General features: G+C 33.0%; 8 protein-coding genes across 9 annotated transcripts; 4 read left to right on the top strand and 4 right to left on the bottom strand.

The window, feature by feature from the left end:
- Positions 1 to 544: 544 nt before the first annotated feature.
- Positions 545 to 2,419, bottom strand: LOC116337453 (eukaryotic translation initiation factor 3 subunit J). The gene is made up of 6 exons (XM_031762035.1): positions 2,218 to 2,419; positions 1,828 to 1,913; positions 1,374 to 1,502; positions 1,008 to 1,305; positions 794 to 930; positions 545 to 695 (listed from the first exon to the last, which is right to left on the bottom strand). The coding sequence occupies exons 1-6, from the start codon at positions 2,231 to 2,233 to the stop codon at positions 639 to 641; spliced, it is 723 nt and encodes a 240-aa protein (XP_031617895.1). The 5' UTR covers positions 2,234 to 2,419; the 3' UTR covers positions 545 to 638.
- Positions 2,420 to 2,705: 286 nt separating this feature from the next.
- On the top strand, positions 2,706 to 5,267 carry LOC116337753. The gene is made up of 3 exons (XM_031762613.1): positions 2,706 to 3,300; positions 3,452 to 3,614; positions 4,060 to 5,267. The coding sequence occupies exons 1-3, from the start codon at positions 3,099 to 3,101 to the stop codon at positions 4,652 to 4,654; spliced, it is 960 nt and encodes a 319-aa protein (XP_031618473.1). The 5' UTR covers positions 2,706 to 3,098; the 3' UTR covers positions 4,655 to 5,267.
- Positions 5,268 to 5,303: 36 nt separating this feature from the next.
- On the bottom strand, positions 5,304 to 6,635 carry LOC116337752 (bifunctional peptidase and arginyl-hydroxylase JMJD5). Its single transcript, XM_031762612.1, has one exon. It carries the CDS (start codon positions 6,571 to 6,573, stop codon positions 5,329 to 5,331), a length of 1,245 nt encoding a protein of 414 aa, XP_031618472.1. The 5' UTR covers positions 6,574 to 6,635; the 3' UTR covers positions 5,304 to 5,328.
- A 905-nt stretch (positions 6,636 to 7,540) lies between these two features.
- LOC116337481 (armadillo repeat-containing protein 6 homolog) lies at positions 7,541 to 9,846 on the top strand. The gene is made up of 8 exons (XM_031762086.1): positions 7,541 to 8,027; positions 8,107 to 8,190; positions 8,269 to 8,511; positions 8,590 to 8,725; positions 8,801 to 8,925; positions 9,001 to 9,141; positions 9,211 to 9,360; positions 9,419 to 9,846. Exons 1-8 carry the CDS (start codon positions 7,725 to 7,727, stop codon positions 9,635 to 9,637), a joined length of 1,401 nt encoding a protein of 466 aa, XP_031617946.1. The 5' UTR covers positions 7,541 to 7,724; the 3' UTR covers positions 9,638 to 9,846.
- A 1,737-nt stretch (positions 9,847 to 11,583) lies between these two features.
- On the bottom strand, positions 11,584 to 12,501 carry LOC116337709. Its single transcript, XM_031762488.1, has 2 exons — positions 12,383 to 12,501; positions 11,584 to 12,269 (listed from the first exon to the last, which is right to left on the bottom strand). The coding sequence occupies exons 1-2, from the start codon at positions 12,422 to 12,424 to the stop codon at positions 11,883 to 11,885; spliced, it is 429 nt and encodes a 142-aa protein (XP_031618348.1). The 5' UTR covers positions 12,425 to 12,501; the 3' UTR covers positions 11,584 to 11,882.
- A 1,511-nt stretch (positions 12,502 to 14,012) lies between these two features.
- On the top strand, positions 14,013 to 14,854 carry LOC116337623 (60S ribosomal protein L29). Of its 2 annotated transcripts, none has more exons than XM_031762305.1 (4): positions 14,013 to 14,099; positions 14,313 to 14,359; positions 14,472 to 14,536; positions 14,644 to 14,854. In XM_031762305.1, exons 2-4 carry the CDS (start codon positions 14,323 to 14,325, stop codon positions 14,770 to 14,772), a joined length of 231 nt encoding a protein of 76 aa, XP_031618165.1. In that variant the 5' UTR covers positions 14,013 to 14,099; positions 14,313 to 14,322; the 3' UTR covers positions 14,773 to 14,854. The 2 variants fall into 2 exon arrangements, with proteins under 2 accessions (XP_031618165.1, XP_031618166.1); XM_031762306.1 differs by having other exon boundaries at positions 14,095 to 14,169.
- A 210-nt stretch (positions 14,855 to 15,064) lies between these two features.
- Positions 15,065 to 15,965, top strand: LOC116337447 (28S ribosomal protein S17, mitochondrial). The gene is made up of 2 exons (XM_031762024.1): positions 15,065 to 15,396; positions 15,526 to 15,965. The coding sequence occupies exons 1-2, from the start codon at positions 15,214 to 15,216 to the stop codon at positions 15,880 to 15,882; spliced, it is 540 nt and encodes a 179-aa protein (XP_031617884.1). The 5' UTR covers positions 15,065 to 15,213; the 3' UTR covers positions 15,883 to 15,965.
- Positions 15,966 to 15,974: 9 nt separating this feature from the next.
- Positions 15,975 to 19,500, bottom strand: LOC116337445 (RNA polymerase II subunit A C-terminal domain phosphatase). The gene is made up of 8 exons (XM_031762022.1): positions 19,163 to 19,500; positions 18,793 to 19,079; positions 18,486 to 18,729; positions 18,209 to 18,390; positions 17,369 to 17,853; positions 16,932 to 17,298; positions 16,655 to 16,858; positions 15,975 to 16,581 (listed from the first exon to the last, which is right to left on the bottom strand). The coding sequence occupies exons 1-8, from the start codon at positions 19,378 to 19,380 to the stop codon at positions 16,253 to 16,255; spliced, it is 2,316 nt and encodes a 771-aa protein (XP_031617882.1). The 5' UTR covers positions 19,381 to 19,500; the 3' UTR covers positions 15,975 to 16,252.
- Positions 19,501 to 19,616: the final 116 nt, after the last annotated feature.

Below are 19,616 nucleotides of genomic sequence, written 5' to 3'. Positions count from 1 at the left end.
CATATTAATTTCTAAATAGAACCATTCGGACTAGTTGATTCGAATTTAGAAAATGAAACAATGTGCATTTAATTAAAATTGTAAAAAAATAGACGAGAGACGAACGTAAATAGATAAATAAATCATGTTTAAATTTTATCTAATAATTCATACGGTGTTTGGTTATGGTTTCATTTGAATTTGAATCGAAAACAATGCTCGAACATTCTGCAAATTTGAAGTCATGTTTCGTGATTTAACAAAAAAGAAAAATGTTGTCATCTATATTTCGACGGTAAAATGTACATTTTTTTTTTCAAATTGATATTCATTTTGATTGGTTATTGAATTTTCAATGAATCTAACTTCATTTCAATGAGATATTTCTTCTTTCATTATTACATTTTGTTGCTAGAAAATCACCGATACTTTACGTTGTTGCACTTTGAACAAATAAAAAATAATCGATTTAAATATTTCGGCGATATTCTTTAGGTATTTAGTGGATTTCGATTTTCATTTTTGCGCATATCTAATTCGTAATCAATATGAATTATACATGGTGTTTTTTTTTTGCCTTTTTCAATGTTTAAATAATTAGATAACATTCAGCACTTTAAAAAATTGTGTTGTTGTTGTGTTTTTTCTTCTTTTGTATTTTACATGAAATCATCGTAATCGTAGGATTCGTATGTTCCGTATTCCTTCATGTTAGCCTACAAAAAACAAAAACAAAAAAAAAGAAACATTATTAGTTGTGCATCTAATAAAATAAAACGAAAACATTTTTCATTGTGGTGATCACTATACTCACATTATCCGTTTCGATGCGAAGATTTACTTTTGTTTTTCCTTTGCTTCCTTTTTTACTTTTTTCCTTTTCCAATTTTTGCTTTTCTGTATACAAATTGTCTACGGTCTTTTTGATTTTTTGCAAATCGCTTGATCCCACTGTACACAACAAAACAAATGAACTCATTATCCATCGAATGATTTCAATTGATCAAAAAAATAATGAAAATACTTACAATTAACGCATACATTCCGTACGAGCTCTTCGAGAAAACCGGGAAAGTCGACTAAGTGTTTGTATTGGCTAACCTTTTTGCTGATTGCATCAGCAAGTTCACTAAGTTCTGTTTTATTTTTCGGTTGAATTGCATCGATGCCACTTTTGTCGGTGACACCGAATGTGTCCATTGCCGCACGCAGATCAGCTTCTTCTTGAATTTTTTGTAACCGCAATTTTTCCGCTAATTTTTCTTCGGGTGTCATGTTTTCCTCTCGTTCGCGTGCCTTTCTCTCCTCTTCTTCTTGTTTCAATCGCTAAAATGACATATTTCATTATTAATTGCATTCATGACAAAATGTTCAATGAAAAATATAAAACTCACCTCTCGTTCGGCAATTTTTTTACTTAGGTTCTTTTGTGGTTTTGTTTTCTTAACCACTTGAGCTTCACCATCTTCACCTTTCTTTTCTTCTTCCTTTTGCTCTTCTTCGTCTTCATCTTCCCAGCTATCCTGTTAACAAAGATGAATACAATTCTGTAATTAGTAAGATGTTTTGGCCAAAAATAACGCAATCTAAATAAATGACGCACGTCAGTTAAATCTCGATTGGATAGATTTCTTAGATGTCTTCAAATTTGGGTCAATGAAAGTGATGAAATGTATATGATTTGAATATCGATATGCACTCAATGAAAAGTGAAAACATTATTCATAAAAATCAGTTAACATAACCTATAACTAGCACCTGTGCCATTGTATACGATCATACATATAAACTTCAAGAAAAAAAAAGTAAAAGTTGAACGCATGCACGTCACAACAGTAATAAACTTACTTTGACTTCATCTTCATCTTCGCCTTCCCATTTGTTAATGTTGGCAATTACCGCAGGTTTTTTTACAGGCTCATCCGCCAATTTTTCTGTGAACACACACACGATAAACAAAAAAATATATATATTAAGATTAGAGAACATTCAACCAAATATTGTCTACATTGTCTGGGTCAGTGTTTTTTTATTTCTCTTACTTCTCAATAGATAGACCTTGATACGAAATAAATGTGCGATCCAAATTTTACGATGACTCAATACAAAAGATAAACTCTTCAAAATATTTATATATTTCAATGCACAGTTGATCACACACGAATTTCATAGCAAATGATACGTCGTCTATTTTTGCCAATTTCAATAATTTGTCATTTCACATTTGGCAAAACTTACCCCAGTCTTCTTCCATTGTAACTTTTATCTAAATATTAATCACAAATTTGATCTAAATTTCAATCCACACAATTCGTGGATCCAACCAATAGTCGATGCAAACGGAAAAAATAAAGAAAAATTATGAAAATGCACTGTACGAATCACGTTGATGTGTTTCTCTCGCACGCTTGAATAATGTGTGTGGCAATTTATTGAAAGCACTTAATGACTTAAGGCAATATGTTGAAAAGAAAAATAGTCAGTCGACTAATGAGACGAAAATGGATGCGTTCAATGTCCTGTCTCTGTTGGCACATTTGAACCGCAATGAAATTCACCAAATTCAGCTTCAATTTTTAAAATGCGTTTAGTTTGCGAAGCGCACTTTTTCAGCGCATATTTTTTTTTTTTTTTGAAGAATTTTATTATTCCATTCAAATTCATTTTTTCATTTGGACATAAAAATAATCGAAGCAAAAAAATAAAAAAAATGTCATTTCGATTTAGCAATGACAGCATTCAAGCATTGTGTTTTGACAAAAGGCAAAACCTAACATAAAAATCAGCATGAAAGGAATTTAGGAAGAGTTTGGTGAAATTGAAACTCGGTTAAAATAGGATAAAGAAAGCAGACGCACACATTTGTGGCATCAATACAAACACACTCATTCCTTTGATATGGCGACTGTATGAAATTTTTTGTGTACACAAACACGAATCTCAATAAACATAGAGTGCAGTTTTGTGTTGTACGCATCAAAGATAAAATGTCATATCATTGAATGGAAGAGAGTGAGTGAGAGAACGAAAAAAAGAAGAGAATATGAACGAATAGTGACATAAATGTCGATGGTTTGCAGAGAAAAACAAAATTATTTTGTGAATAAATTATTATCGAAATGCAAAAATTGCACTATCGACCAGCGTCCGAAGGCAGCGGAAGATCGCCAAAAATATGCAATTCCAGCGTGGATGAATCTGTTTACATAAAAATGATTCGCCAAGAGCGACCATTATGGGATAAAAAACATCGCGACTACAAAAATCTAGAAGTGAAAAACAAAATATGGAAGGAAATTGCAGAAAAATGCGGATCAACCGGTAATGAATGCAATTTATGTATTTGAATTTTATTTTCGTGTCAGTGTTGATGCAAAACAATTTTGCATAATAATAATAATAAAAAAATATAATGCATCCATTTAAAATCCTTGTGTCACTGATGGCATTTTTTTTTTGTATGTTGTTGCAGATTTGGAGTGTAAGCGTCGATGGACGGGATTGCGAGAAAAATATAGACGTGAAAAAATTTTGAATTACAAACAACGGCGCCTAGGTCAAGTGGTTGACTTAACACAAAGATGGCGAAATTACATGAACATGATGTTTTTAGATCAAGTCTACACACCTAGAGGGTATATATACCATGCAATTTAATTGAATTGCATTTGCAAATTGTATCGTGTTTTTACATTATAATAATAATATTATCCGAGTGATTTTATTCGAGTGTTTATTGTTCAGTGTGCTCATTGTGATCAGTGCTTTTGACAATTCGTTTCATTTAGATCAAAGCGGGGAACTTGAATGACTTCCATCGAACAGTGGAACGGTCACCTCTGGAATTGTCGGCCAATACATTTATGCATGCATCAATGTGCTTAGATATTTCTCTTAGTTTGCACAAATGGCTGATGAATCCTGAGGGGGCACCACAATCAAACCATCTTTTTTTCCGGTTCAGATTTATGTCCATTCAAATTGTTTGCTATCCGTTAGATATTTATGTGCAACAATTCTATTTATAGATACTAATTGCAATTGTGTTTTTTTTTTGTTTCATCATTTATTTGTGTGTAGAAATTACCAAAAATCAAATGGTTCAACATCAGTTGAGGAACGCGATGAGAGCATTCCGCCACAAGAAATCAAATTCGAAGACGACGAATCGGATGATGATTGTAATGCAGCCGATTTTCTAGAAACTAGCCTCAATAGTAATAATGCACTCTCAATGCCTGAAACATCGCCGGCAAATTTTGCATCGGCATCATCATCACAATTGGCCCAACTGACCGCACAAAATATAAATGGAAATGGTTCAATATTTTCGAATGTGTCGAATGATCGGCTGGCCAATCCAGACAGTTTTCCGCGCATTTGGGTGAATTCGCTGCCAAATCTTCCGATGCTATCGAATCATCTGAAAGGTGGCGGCGACGAATCGTCATCATCATCACAATCAGATCAAAAAGGTCATCAAAATCAACCCGAACTGAATACAAATCATCACGACTTATTTTCTGTTAACAAAACCGTTAATAAATATAGCTCATTTGGACAGTATATTGCCGATACGCTTCAGGAAATGGACGAGAAGTATGCAAATGAATTGCACGTACACATTCTTGAGGAAATTATCAAAATCAAAAGTAAAATCTTCAAGGAATCGTAACAGAGCCGATGGCGTTTTGAACAGTTGATCAAATCGCTTATGAAATTGTACAAGAGTCGCAAACAGTAGGCTTCTTTTTCTTATTTTTTTTATATTCATAATTATAATATCATTATCATCCATTATTATTATTTTTAATTACTCATCAATAATATAGCATATAATCATATGCAATAGCGTATGGTCTATTTCCTTGATTTTTTTTTCTCTATTCATTTTTATGACATTATCAATATTATAATCATTTTTCTTTATTAATATCAATCTAATTGTTTAGACTCAATGTTTTGTTTTCCATGTGAGACGAGGGACGATCATATATGAATTCATTCTCTTGGTATCAAGAAATTATACATTTAGATCATTATTATCATTATTATTATTATGATTACTCATAAGTATTATGCCATATATTTTGAAGAATTCCATTTGTTTAGGCATTTGTAGTTTAGTCGTTTAGTCACACATTGTATTGAATTTTTAGTTAGTTGCTGACTGACAGAAAAAATGAGATGAAGATAAATAAATAAAAAACCATTATAGTATTATCATTGTATCCGACTACAAACCGATTACAAAGCAGAGATCATTAATTCAGTTTAATAAAATGTAATTTTAGTAATGAAATGCAAAAAAAAAACGCAAAAAATTATATCGCCGACAGTTGTTTTATTTCATTCCCACCAAAAGCTAACAGAGAAACTCTTCGACAATGAACGTACAAAATGCCACCACTTTGGCGGAATGTAAAGCATCTCCCCCTTGTACAGTGTGAATGAGTAAAATTTTACATTGGCAAGAAGTGGAAATCGATCAAAATCCAAATGTTCGGCATCAATTTGTGATGTATTTTTCAGCATATCGCCATCAAATGGATACAAATTGATTGAATCTTTCGGTGGTGCCAATATGATGCGCTTTGAGCCAAAAACCTGACAGAGTAAATTATTTTTTTCATCAATGTGCATGGGTGATGTGGTTCCTTCGGGTCCAAGCCACGCTTTGATATCCACATCAATTTCATTGTCGCTCGTTCTATTTGTAATACAACAATATTCTGGGATGGATACATCGTTCTTTAATGCCGGTATCTGATCGAATAAATTGTGTTGTGCCAAATATTCGATTTTCTTTGATCCGATACTGGTTTCATCATTTTCTAAGAATTGACGACGAAAAAAATCCTCAAATTTTACAAGATCTTGTGACCAATTTTCATTTGTGTAATTTTTTCCGATTTCAATTGGCACCACTCTATTCCGACATACTTCAAGCAAATAACTTGGCTTATTCCATTTCGATAAGGCCGGCCATTGTGACATACAATTCTTTAATATTACCGGTTGACTTTTGTTGAAATGATTCTGCTCAAAATAATGAATTGATGGCCGCTCAATGATTTCTATTTCACAAATGTCATTCATCGGTCGATCATCTTGTTTTGTATCCAACGCTATTGTTGTCTCCGATTCAATACAGTCGTTTTTACATTGCATAAGCGTTAGGCAATCATTTAAAATATCACTATGATCTGGATGACTTAATGGGCAACCCAAAAGAAGACCATTGTCCAATTCCCACATGCTCGCTTCATTCAAATCCATTTTTTTATGCGATCCTTTTATCAACAATAAGACGGCTTTCTGTAGTGATGTCAATGTAAAAATTTGACGATGTAGTTTATTGACTTTGCTAAAGTGACCGGTATTGATTATCTCCCACAAATGATCTTTGATTGATGCCATCATCATCAATGTTTCGTCAAGCGATTTTTCATCCACTTTGCCGGTCGACTTGAATTGATTAACGATTTCAAAAAAATTATTGATTACGATTAATTCAATTGAGCTATCGCCCAACAATGATGCAATTAAATCGAACGGTGGTAAAATCTCAATTATTTTCAATGTCACATCCATTGTGAAATTTAAATTGTTTCAATTTACAAATCGACAAATGAAAAGAACTTATCGAAAATTGTTTATTTAAATATGCTGTCAATTTTCTGTATTTGTTATTGATTTTATAAGTCAATTTATGTCTATGCACTGAGACAAGTGCTGCCACCGTAAGTTATGTGAAAAATCATAAAATAAAGTGTGGTTTTTCACATAATAACCGCTTTTTCTGACTGTTTTCCGCATTTTTGCTCGGACAATGTTAATATGATGTGATAAAAGTGGTACTTTTAATATTTTCCAGTCGATTCATAGACAAAAACAAATGAAATATTTGACCTCATGAATTGTTTCCAATCCAATTGTTGCAATTCAAGTTCAACGATTATTCATTTTTATTATAAAATGCATTCTCGCCATAAAAAAACACAAATAATCATAAATCACAAAATTTTTCATACATTATCTCGAATAAGGAGTTATCACAGGTGTTTTGATAATCTTTCAAATTTTCACAACATCATCAAAATCAAAACAACAAATAAACCGCCAACAAACAACGACAATCAAGATTTTGAAAAGAAATATCTACACATAATTCAAGAATACGTAAAAACATATACTGGCGACTTTAAAAAATATACTTAAAATCGATTTGCAAAAAACCTTTACTTAAATTAGCAATTTTTTTCTCTCGATTTGCTTACAAACGACAACATTAGAATTTGTTTGAATATTCGAATTGAAGGTGAACACACCAAATACGTATATCTTCTGATGTGATTTCGATTTACAAATAAAATGCATTCAAATCGGCAATTATATATTAATAAATGGAAATCCAATAGACTAATATAAAAACAATTACAATAATACTGTGTGGATTGCCTTGCATAGATTTTAAAAAACAGATGTTATTTTGTTCAACCCTGAACACATCCAATACACACTGACAAGTTACCAAAACAGTTGACAGTGAAATAACATTGTATTACATTAGCTCAGTGCTTTCCAGACTTTCTTTTTGTTGTTTTCAACGAAACTCTCATCAAATGGTAGAGAGTTATTGTTTTTTGTCGAATTTCCATTGCAATTGAGTAAAAAATTTGTTCAAATTGAATACAATTTTCTAAAAATAATCCGAATTCAGTGTTTGTATTGTGAAAAAAAAAATGGCCAAAATAATATCTCAGGAAACATTTGATGAGGTTGTCAAAGAGAATGTTGTTGAATTCTCGATGAATGTTCAAGAAGCTAAAGATGAAACCGTCAAGCAATTTGAGGCACAAGGCATTAATTTGGCCAACATCATCAAAAACTTAACAATCAATGAAGAAACCGGAAATCCAGTGCTGAATGAGACCATTGAACAACTAAAAACAATCTCAGCCGGCGGTGATGTTTGTTCAAGCAATTTGCCAAAATTGTTGGACACTTTGGCTTTTGAGTGTAAAGTCAGCGTTCCGCATCGTGTGGTAAGTCAAAAGAAATACACTGTCATTCTGAGATTCGTTTGAAGTAATCAAAGCAAATTTTTTATTAATCATGATTTAGATGGCTGCCAAATTGGGTGCCAACGAAACTGTTTCACATATTATTCATCTGGCGTTGGAAAAGCGAGAAGTAATTGATTCTACGGTAAGAAAACTTCAACTTTTTGGTGCCCATTCAACAAAAGTCAATCATTGATAAATGGAATTAATATTTTTGACATAGGTGATGCAAAGTGCACTTACTGCCTGGAACGAAATTATCAATAAACAACCAGACATTTTCAATGATAAATCGCTTTTTTTGATCATTGACATTTTCAGCAAAAATCTTGGCGATGCATTTACACTATTATGTTTGCAACATTTAAAAAATGCAACACTTTTGCACGAGATTAATCGACAAAACATTATGAACGTTGGAATATTGACGTGCTTAAAACCTCTATTAAAAACCGAAAACCCCGAAGTAAGCTAATAATTTTTAAGAAAAGAGTGAAACCAGTTTGCAATCGACTTTTTTTGTTTCGTTCACATTTTGGAATAGGTATTGAAAGAGACATGTTCACTCTTACGATATTTAATTCTCGATGATGATGTACGGATTGAGTTTAGTAAAGCTCATGAACACGCCAAAACTATTGCAGCCGAGGTTCTGGTTGAACTTACCAAACTATTGCCTAGTAAATTGTTTTGAAATTTCTCTACAAAATTGCTTTGCATTAAAAAAACACACACACACTCTTTTATAATTTTAGTTAAAATGAAAGATACAAATGTGCTGAGTGAATTGTTGCTAACAATTGCAGCACTGACTGTGCGTCATGAATTTTGTGTTCAGGTTGAGGAAGCGGGTGGAGTAAAATTCATCAGGGATTGCATGGTACTTTTGAATATATTTGCATCATTTGCTTACAATTTGTATGGATTTTATCAAATTCCTCTCATTAAATTACAGAAAGAGCATTCTAATTCGATTCGAGTTTCAAAAGAGACACTAAAAGTATTGCGAGCATTAGTTGGAAATGATGCAGTTAAAAATAACATTCTGAAAGATGGTTTGGCAAAAATTATCGATGAGATCATCAATATTCACAAGGTGAGTGACAGTAGTTTCTCTACTTCAGACGTGAAGAATTATATTCGATTTGGTTTTTTCTTAAATTAGGCCAACGAATTATTTGCACGCGCAGCTTTACATTGTCTATCCACAGTGACATTGCGTTCCAAAGAAAATAGCCAACTTCTATTCGAAGCCGGAGCAGCAGAAACCATTGTTGAAACAATGAGACTGCATCCAACAAGTAAACTTGTTCAGGTATTTTAACACATCCATAAATGTTTGCACACAATTCCAATAAATGATTCATTTATAGCGAAATGGTGCGTGGGCAATTAGAAATATGGTGTCACGGTCAAGAGAGCAATGCCCAACATTTCTATCGCATGGAGTTGAAGACATTTTAAAACAAGCAATGGACACCTATCCAGATGTTCAATATGACCTTAAGGCAGCACTACGTGATTTGGGCTGTGATGTTAAATTGAATGAGGAATGGACTGGCATCAAAAATAAAATCCACATCGAAAACTAAACCCAATGAACTAACAGTGTGCTTAGCATATACATTTTTTATACTCACATCGTTTATTTCATATCGCTACAGACTTTAAGTTAAGATTCTTAACACCATACAAATTGTTGCCACCATAAAATTAAATTCACAAAATGTGCGCTTTATTAAAACATTTATTTTCACATTCGTTCGTACATTTTCATAAAAGTTCTTTTCGGTACATTTAACGAAACGTTTTTTAATTTAATTTAATGAAATTTCACGAGATTTTTAAAAAATTTACAATATGTTGTTTACAATAAAAAATTATCTAAAACGATGAATTACATTCCTATGTATTTTTTATTTTATTTTACAAACAAATACAATTAGAAATATTCACACTTAATGTTTGAACAAGAAAAAACAACAAGTGTAAAAAACAAAATATTTTCAATTGAATATAAAATTTAAAAAAAAATAAAATAATAGTTCTATCAATACTTGGCATTACATTGAAAATAAAAAGAGAGTCGAATCATCAAATATTGAGTGCGATAAAAAAAAATCCAATTTCTCTGGGAACCGGCTACTTCCATACTATTTTCAGTCAAATCCAATGATCATTTGTCTGTGATCTGAGAAGCCACAATTACGCAATGACACCGAAAATGAAGTCTCAATATTTGTAAGAACATGATCGATGATGGTCGATGAACGTTCAGCAACCCGTGTAGCATGATTACTGTGAATTTTATTCAATATCTTAAATTCATAATCTGCCACTAAATCACGATATGGTTTGTTTGGTTTTAATAGATCGATGTTCATATCACCGATAACAATCGTTCCCTCTTTGTTCTCAATCTCAACACAACGGCTCAAAAATCCTTCAAAAATGCGATAGAAGGTCTCTGCGTCTACAGCTGGTTGTTTATAAACAACTGCAATGTTTAATTTTAAGCTGTTTATTTTAACAACCAGCAAATTAACATTGCTATTAAATCTGGCATAAGTTTTGCTGCACCGTAAGCTTCTGTGCACGTATAGTGCAACACCGCCATATCCATCGGGACTATTATGGAAAGAAACATTGTAGTTGGGAAGATCATAGTCTCGAATTTCCTTCGAATATAATTTAACCTCTGTTAAAGCGATAAAGTGAATTATTTGCGAACAGCGTGAAATCGCATCCTCAACGTCTTCCATTTTATTCATTAGAGAATTTATGTTGAAGTAAAAAATATTATATCTTTTGTATAAAATATTATTGTTTACTCTATGTTGGACCGGCAAATTGAAATGCCCCGAAATTTGAACCTCAAATATTATCCAAACGAGTAAGGTACAATTAAAAATAAATTGCGGTACAATTAAGTACATTTTTGGTACAATTATTTAAACCTAGTCCCAAGTTTCGAATTTCACATGACCGGACATGGGACTATACATCCTCAAATTTGATGAACGATACACATTTTTTTCTTCATATTTACTCAATTATTACTCACTTGTTTTCTTTTCTAAAAATAATGATCGACCAAGTTATTGTATTGAGAAAACAAGAGGGATATGACATGAGTTTTTGCTATACAAATTCAGAGCAAACTAGAAGAATATTTGTGAAAATACTTCTTTTTATGAAGGGATTAATGGTACATTTTTGTAAATAAAATTGTAATTTAAAAAAATCGAGAGGGATAAGCAAAAAAGTGAAGTATATTTTGTGAAAAGTGTGCTTTTTTCGTTTTTTTTTGCTCTTCACTTTTTGGCCAAAATCCCTAGCAAATTGAAAGAATTCTTCACACCTAAGTGTGTGTACACCTAATCTGAGGACATGCGCTAGATGAATGTACGCAAAACAATTGTTTCGCGTGTTTCGACATAAACGTTATCGACAAATAAAGAAAGTTCTAGAAAGGTCTTGAATATAATGTTAAATAAATATTACGAATGAATAAATAAAACACAGATACACCAAAGAATTCAGTTAATTTTTTCTATTTGAGTTCAATTGCGTTTCTTGGTGGTCTTTCAGAAGCTATTACAAATTGTTATCATGGTTATGTAAAAATTGGAAATCGAATAATTATTAACTTATATGAATTAGGGAATTAGAGGCTTACATAGACTTAATGCGTTAATTCAGAGATATATAAAAATTTGCGCGGAAAAGAACTTCAATTTATTGTGTTTTGAAAAATGGATGTTGATCAAATTTTTGATATTTTATTGAAGAAGTGCGATACGATCGGCATGAATTTTCTCAGCATATAATTTTTCTCTAAATGTTCAAAGGAGTAATGGTGTCTTCGAGATATTTCCTTGTTTTCTTTAACACTTTTTCATATTCAGCTGCATAAGGATTGCTTACTTGAGGATCAAGCACTTTATTTTTATTCTTCTTTTGTATGCTTGCGGCCTTTGTTCTATAATCCGTGAACGCCTCGTGCACTTTAAGGATCTTCAAGTATAGTTTCATGACATCAGAAAATGGTTTTGTTTGGAGCTGTGCGTTTGCAATGTTATTATTAATCGCTTGAAAAATTGGTTCAAGACCACGTATCTGCGCCATCCCTCCCAAAAATTCATTCATATATCCAGTAAATTCGGCAATGTTTGCTGCTTCTCTTTGTTCATTGGTTCTTACAGCTTCACCCAAGCCAATAAGCTGCAATGTTTTAAGCATTAGTGAAAATTGGATCACAAATTATTTTCTTTCAAATAAAAACTTAATTAATTTAAAATATTCGAATTATATCTAAAAGGATGAGAGAAAATTACCGTCAGGGCTATAACACAGAACAAAGCTACGAAAAATTTCATGTTAATTATATTTTTCTTTATCAATTAACAGATTAAACATCAAAGAAGTACTGTTACTTTTTGAATCATTCAATGGCTTTTATATAAACTGCGTTTGAAAAACAAAATTGTACGCATTCTTTCGTAGGCATATACCATCCGACAAAAAATTCATTCAGGATGTTTTTGAAAAAAATATTATCTACAGTTTGAATTAAACGATGTCAATTAGATGAAGGTATTCGTATGAAATGCGCTTAGTGACAGTAGAAAAATAACATTTGAACAAATAAAACAACGAATGCGTGAGGTCATCTGGTTTTTCAAAAAGCGATAACTTTTCATTTAATATTCATTTGCTTATCATCCCTATAATTTACGTCATTTAATTTAAGCCATGGATAATATTTTATCAAAAACATATTGTTTATAAATCGTTTAATTGATGTCTACCAGAATAATGAAACCCATACTGACGAGTTAGATTGTCATCGCACTGGTGGTGGTTGTTTGAAAGTAAGTCAGTTACATTATGATGGACATTGATGGTTTTACGCATTCTTTTTGTACGTACTTTCGATTCTACCATGCAAATTTCGGCCTACTAGATTATGTTTTTCAAACTACAAACACCAATGTCGTGACGATCTAGAGTGGAAATTTTGGCAACAAAAAAAGCGTGTTATTGTTGTTGTCATTTCATTACTCTGATGTCTACGATTAAAAATTCATTGAATTTGTTTTTTGAAGAAATATTATCTTTGGTTTCAATTTTCAATTATTTGTTATTCAAGTCTACATATTTTCAATTCTGTTGTGTTTTGAATCAATGAATGGATCAGTCAGGGGATTATCCAGAAAACAAGAAAAATACTAGAAAAAAGATTGGTGGCGACATTTTCCAACCTGGATTTCTAAGACTGGAAGAAGTTATTTTTGAAGAATTTGATTTGGAAAAAACTCAATTTGCTGGATTTTTGAAACTAAATGCTCATCTGAAAAGATTAGGTAACATTGTTATTTTGAAAAAACTAACTATTCGTAACGGAAATATTTCTCAGTATATTGTGTAATTTTCATTTCAATAAATTGAACTAAAAACTCTTCTTTTATTTTGTCAAAATATCACTGACAAAGTTTCAACTGCTGAGCGCAACTCTACAGGGAGTTATTATGGTGAAAAGTGCCATTTTTCTTTAAAAAGTACTATTTCGATATTTTTCAGTCGATGGTTTTGACATACTTTTCATACAAAAGTCCCCAAAAATTTACATTTTTGTCTGGGAGCCATGGCTGTATGCTATCGTAATGACGTGAAATTTCGCAAAGGTTGTTTTCTGCCAGACATTATATTAAGATATTTTCAGGCATCTGATTCAGCTCATCAGGAAGCTGATGTCAGGCGCTGAAATGAAGTTAAAGCAATAGAAGTGATTGTAGCAATGTAAGCGTCATTTCATAGTTCATTTCAAAAATTGAAATTATCAACAAAATGAAAATTCACAAAAACACAAACTCGATAAAAAAAATGTGTACGGTATAATGTGTAATTATTTCGTCCAAATACGACGAAACGGTCGTTCCAATAACAGCACCGTTGACAATTTGGAACGCAGTGGAATTCGAATTAATATTGTGCAAAATGTCATGACAGTTGACAGCTGAATACGTTCTTTCTCTTCCGGAACACACAAAGGTACGGTGTACAATTCCCTGTTATTCTTACAAAAATAATTCAATTTTATTGGATTAATCCAAAATCATCGGTAAATAAATTGCGTTGAATCGATGATTTTTGAGTGAATTATTCATTCAAAAGATATATTTATTTGATAATTGCAAAGATTTTCACACATTTTTTAAGAATCCAATTGTAACCATTGCTAACATATTCTGTTGTTATTTACAGAGTTGATAAAATGGCCAAGTCAAAGAATCATACCAACCACAACCAAAGTAAGTGTGTACACAAAGATGGCACTATATTGTTGATAATTGATAGTGAAAATGCTTGAAATTGCTTAAAAACTTATAAATTAAACTGTGAATATTATTAAAAAAATTTCAGACCGCAAAGCCCATCGTAATGGCATCAAAAAGCCAAAACCTAAGGTCCACGAATCAACATTGGGTGTAAGTATATTTTCTGCAGTATTTTGAAGTGAAATTCATGTGTTCAGAAGTGAACCTCTCGAATGTTTAGTAATATCGATGCGTGTTTTCTTTCTGCACATTTTCAGATGGATGCCAAATTCGTTCGCAACCAACGTTTCGCACGCAAAGGCAATGTTGGTGTTGTAGAAGCCAGAAAACGTCATGAAGAAAAATTGAAGAGCCGCGCCGGCCGACCAAAATCAATCAAATTGTAAATGGGATTTTGTGTGATTCCAAAACAAATTCCGTTTTTTTCATGATATGAAAATAAAAGTTTCTAACATCAACAACTAAAAACATACATTGTTTCATTCATTTAATTTATATTGTTGAAGCAGAATTTGATTCTACCGTAATTTAAAATTAAGCCGAACTCAAATGATTTGAACAGAATTGGGCGCCAAGATTGTTTTTTGTTCGTAAAAAAATGCTTTCAAAGTGAGTTCTTATAAGCAAACATAGTCGATTACATGCCGCATGACATTTTTACACACAGTTCACTTTCGTGATGTGCCGACAGAGGGCCGAAAGCAATATGTTTCTATTGACATTCGACAAAACATAACCTCTTTACGATTTAATTTGAACGAAATTCTTAATACGGATCGCAAACTAAGTATATTTGTTTCTAATTTGGACTGAAGAAGGTGAAAAAAATGTCAGCCACAGCAATAATATCAAGAACCGCAAGATTAGCAGCAAAAAGATCCGCAGTTTTTGCAGAACGAAAAGCAGCGGTGAACAAAACATTTGTGTTGGGAAGATGTGTGCCGAGTGTAAAACAGAATGCGGCCAAAATTTGTGTTACTCAATTAATTCTAAATGACAAATACAATGCCGTAAGTCAAATATTGCAAACGTTGTTTGTGTTCAAATCACTCTCAAAAATTCATCAGAATTAAAGCATATTTCGGAAATTATTTTCATGTTGGAGTGTTTAACAATGTGATTTTCTTTTGTTCTTGCAGTATTTTGAGGAGAGTGTTTCTGTGTTTGCCTACGATCCGGAAAAGAAAGTCAAAACTGGTGATATTGTTTTGGTTCGTGAAATGCCAGAGAAAAAGACAACACTGATCACTCATTCCATTGAGAAAATTGTGTACAAATTGGGTGATATGACTGATCCGATATCGAATAAATCAGTTGTGGCTGATCAATACCGTGATGTTATCGACGAGAAGAATCGTTTGTATGGAAATGTAGATACCGCCTTTGATTATAAAAAGGCACCACCTCGTGGTCGTTTGGAAGGCACCAGAGATTTAACCGATAAGCCCACATACACAAAATACTATGACGGCTGCAATGATCCATATGCATGGTAGTTACGGTTATTTCGTTAATTAATATTGATTTTAGTGTTCTAATGCATTTTATTTATCATAATAAATGGAAATGAAATCGAGTATGTGGCGTTGTTTTTTTTTGTTTTGTTTTGTCTTTCATTTTATTTTCGATTTAAGGAATTCATTTTATATTCGAATTGGTTCTGTATCGGTGTTTACAAAACGTTCACATTCAAATAAACTTAATAAATAAATTTGACGGATTGATGTATGAACGAAACGATGAATGAATGATTGACTGTTCGCTTGAATTGATGATTACTTTGCTTATGCTATTTGATGGATATTAAACAACCTCATCTGTATTTAAAATATAAACGAAAAGTAAGTTGAATAGCACCATATCCAGTCAATCAAGGCCTAAAAATTCACGTTCGAGTGCCGCTCCCATCATATTCCAATCGCCATCATCTTCATAGTCTTCATTATTCGATGAATCGGCACTATTGTCTCCGTCGCCCATATCCAAATCGGATGGCAAATCACAACCGCGTCGAAATTTATCTACAGGTGATTCGTCATCACTATCGCTATTCTTTGAACTGCCTGACGAATTGCTCTCTTTGTCACATTCAGCCTCTGCGCTCACATTCTGTTCAAACATTTTCCTTCGTTTTATTTCCTCATCTTCTTCTTCGCGTCTTCGTTTCTTAAGATCCTTATTCAATGGTGGGTTTTCTACATTATTTAAAAAAACGTAAAAAATAAAATAAATATAACATACGCTAAGAAATTCCGATGAAAATCTCACCCAAATCAACGGAATCATCGTCACTTGAGTCTGACTCAAAGATTTCGTTCACATCATCATTCATTGCTTCTAAGTCACCTTTCGAGAACATTAAAAATGGATTGATTGTATCGATGAATTTGGGCGCAGCTGACATATTCGATGTCGACTGCTCTGAACTAGAAACATCTGCGTCATTTAAATTACTGTAGTTCACCACGTGTTCTGTGCGATATCAAAAAGGAAATTTAAATTTTTTTTTCCGTCAATTTGTAAGTAGATTTCAATTCGTTTTTACCTGGACTGTGACAATGCGCTGGTGGTTGTCGGGTTTTTGATGCTTTCCGTGAATCTATAGGGAATAGCTTTTCTTCAACGCATTCCCATCGTTCGGCGCACGTCCATAGCCAATCCGGCGAAACAATATGTATTTTGGACATTTTTCGTGCGGCATTCACTTTGAATGTGCCAGCCGTTGAAGCCACCAAATGTGTTGTTTCATCTGTCAATTGTTGTGTTACATTTGCACCCAAACTTCGGGCTATAAGATATGCTTTGCTCTTTTCCAATTTGATTTGTGTTGGTACCAATCCAGAAAATACTAACGTTCTACCCAACAACACTTCGCTTCGTATTTTGGGTAGGAGTGTTTTTAAATCAAGCATCTAAATGGACAACAGTAAAATCATAATGATAAAATTGTGTTTTATGCAAATGTTTTCGTTCATTGTCTACCTGTTTGGTTTCATCGTAATGCGCATAGAATCTTGAATGAATTTTAATTAAAATCGTTTCAAGATAAAGGAGGTAATCGTCGGGATCTTCAACGTCAATCAATGTGTCGTCACCACCACTGTTTTCTTCATTGGTACTAATTTTTGTGCTGTCAACCGAATCGACTTTTTGGTCATTGTTTTCATTGGACTCTGGTTTGGATTTATCTATTAAACTTTCGCTTTCACTGTCATCGATGGATTTTTCCACCGTCTCATCGCTATTGTCGTTTTCAACTTCGGCACATTCTTTTGAAGAAGTTTTTGGTTCATCTGTAGATGAATCGACAGACTTTCTACTTTCTTTTGGTTCATCAGCCTTACTTTTACTACTACTACTACTACTACTACAACTACTACTAGTACTGGCAGCCGGTTCAGTTGAAGATGATGGCGCTTCAGCTGATTCGCTCGACTTTTGAGTATTTGACATCTTAGCTTTTAGGTCTGTAATATGTAAAAACAATATGTGTTGTATTAATCTAAATCGAAAGATACATCGCTTAATCCTCTACTGCGTTAGACCGCCTAGAGACGGATTTTCGGTTCTTTTTTTATATTTTCTCTATTAGCTGTTGTATTTGTATCTCAATTATTTGGATTAGGTGCTAGCACTCACTAATGCTCGCACTTCTGCGCTACCAATAACAGCTATGTTTCTCTCAAATGGATTACGTCAAATTGGCATAGTGAGAACATGTGAATTACACACCTCAAAATTGGCTTTAATTACAAATTTCTCCTTAACCGAAAAATAATGGAGCAGTAAAGGATTAAAGAACAAAAATATTAAACGCATTACCTCCGAAATCAACACCTTTTCCATCAAGTTCATGCTTTGACATACCAGGCGGTGCATTTATGTCGCCCGTATGCTGGAAAAAGTGATAAGGCTTGACTTGAATCAAATTCGTTGCCATATTCCAGACATCTTCACGATCATCAATAATGCAAACCATCGAATCGCCACACGGAAACAGAGCTCTAGAATTCGAATCGATTGCATTATACAATTACATTCAATAACGTTTCGTAAAATTATTTACATTTTCTTTAATGAGTGAATTCAATGGGCTTACCTTAAATTATCGGTTTTGTATGTAACGCTTAGACATTCATCTCGTGATAAAATTCGATGTGAAAAATACTTTCCGTTTTCGTCTAGAAATTGTGCAATTGTATGGGCATAGTTTCGGGCGCCAAATGTGCAAATATGCAATTCAAAATACGGTGCGATTCGTTCGAGAAATTCAAAGGTTCCGGGACGCAAGCGTGTGTGATACCATGGTGTATTTGGTCCATACAATTGAAAATGGTACACACCTTTCATATCAAAAAGAATTTTTTTGTAACGATATTTGGCCACCAATATTTTCTATTTATTACCTTTGAGATTGTTTGGAATTTCATCGTTGGTCGTATGAATAAGCGTTTGATCCAAATCGACCAATAGCACCAATTTTCTGTCTTGTAGCAAACGAGCCGTATCTGCTTTCCCTAGTTCTTGAGCTTGATCGTGTGAAACTTTAAGTTCAGGCACTGAATGGACCATCGGTACCGATGCTTCTGATTGTGTATTATTTTCGTCTTGTCTTAAATCAGCGCCACAATCTGCGCACATATCTTTAATCACGGTGGCATGAATACAGTCGCTCAGCTCCAATAGCGGTTTTCTGTCAAATAAACAGTTTTTGAATATTTCGATGGAATTTTGAAAAAAAAAAAAATGAAATTAAATTGCATAAAAATCTCTTACTCGGCGTCGACAACGTCGCCTTCTTTGTGAAAACGTTTTTTTACAACGCCACATTTGGTCGATTTTAGGCGCTTAATTTCGGTATCATTGCCGCTTGTCAGCTCATACAACAATATCAATTGGTTGTTGTTAACCTGACATCCTTCGCGCACTTTCCACTTAGTTATTTTTATTTGAATGTTTGGTGAAAAAACGGTCGTTTTTTCGGCTTCTGACATGTTTTTATTGACTTTTTCAATGATTTTTGGATTGATTAATTTCGCTATTTTAAGAAAATTACAAAAAAAAAAAATGTTTTCTTTTTTCAAATGTTCACATTTTATCAAAGTTTACACAAACGCGATTTGACGTTTCAGTCAATTTCGGTATGCAATAACATCTGTCGTTTGTACGTATGTTTACGCTGCAATGCAACATTCAACTTACGTATTTAACATACTTAACAAAATGATGC

Source organism: Contarinia nasturtii, unplaced genomic scaffold (assembly GCF_009176525.2).
Source record: "Contarinia nasturtii isolate CC-2019 unplaced genomic scaffold, AAFC_CNas_1.1 Cnas_scaffold_285, whole genome shotgun sequence".
Taxonomy (NCBI): Eukaryota; Metazoa; Arthropoda; class Insecta; order Diptera; family Cecidomyiidae; genus Contarinia; species Contarinia nasturtii.
Note: the sequence above shows the minus strand (reverse complement) of the source record. Positions and strands in the feature narration are given on the sequence as shown.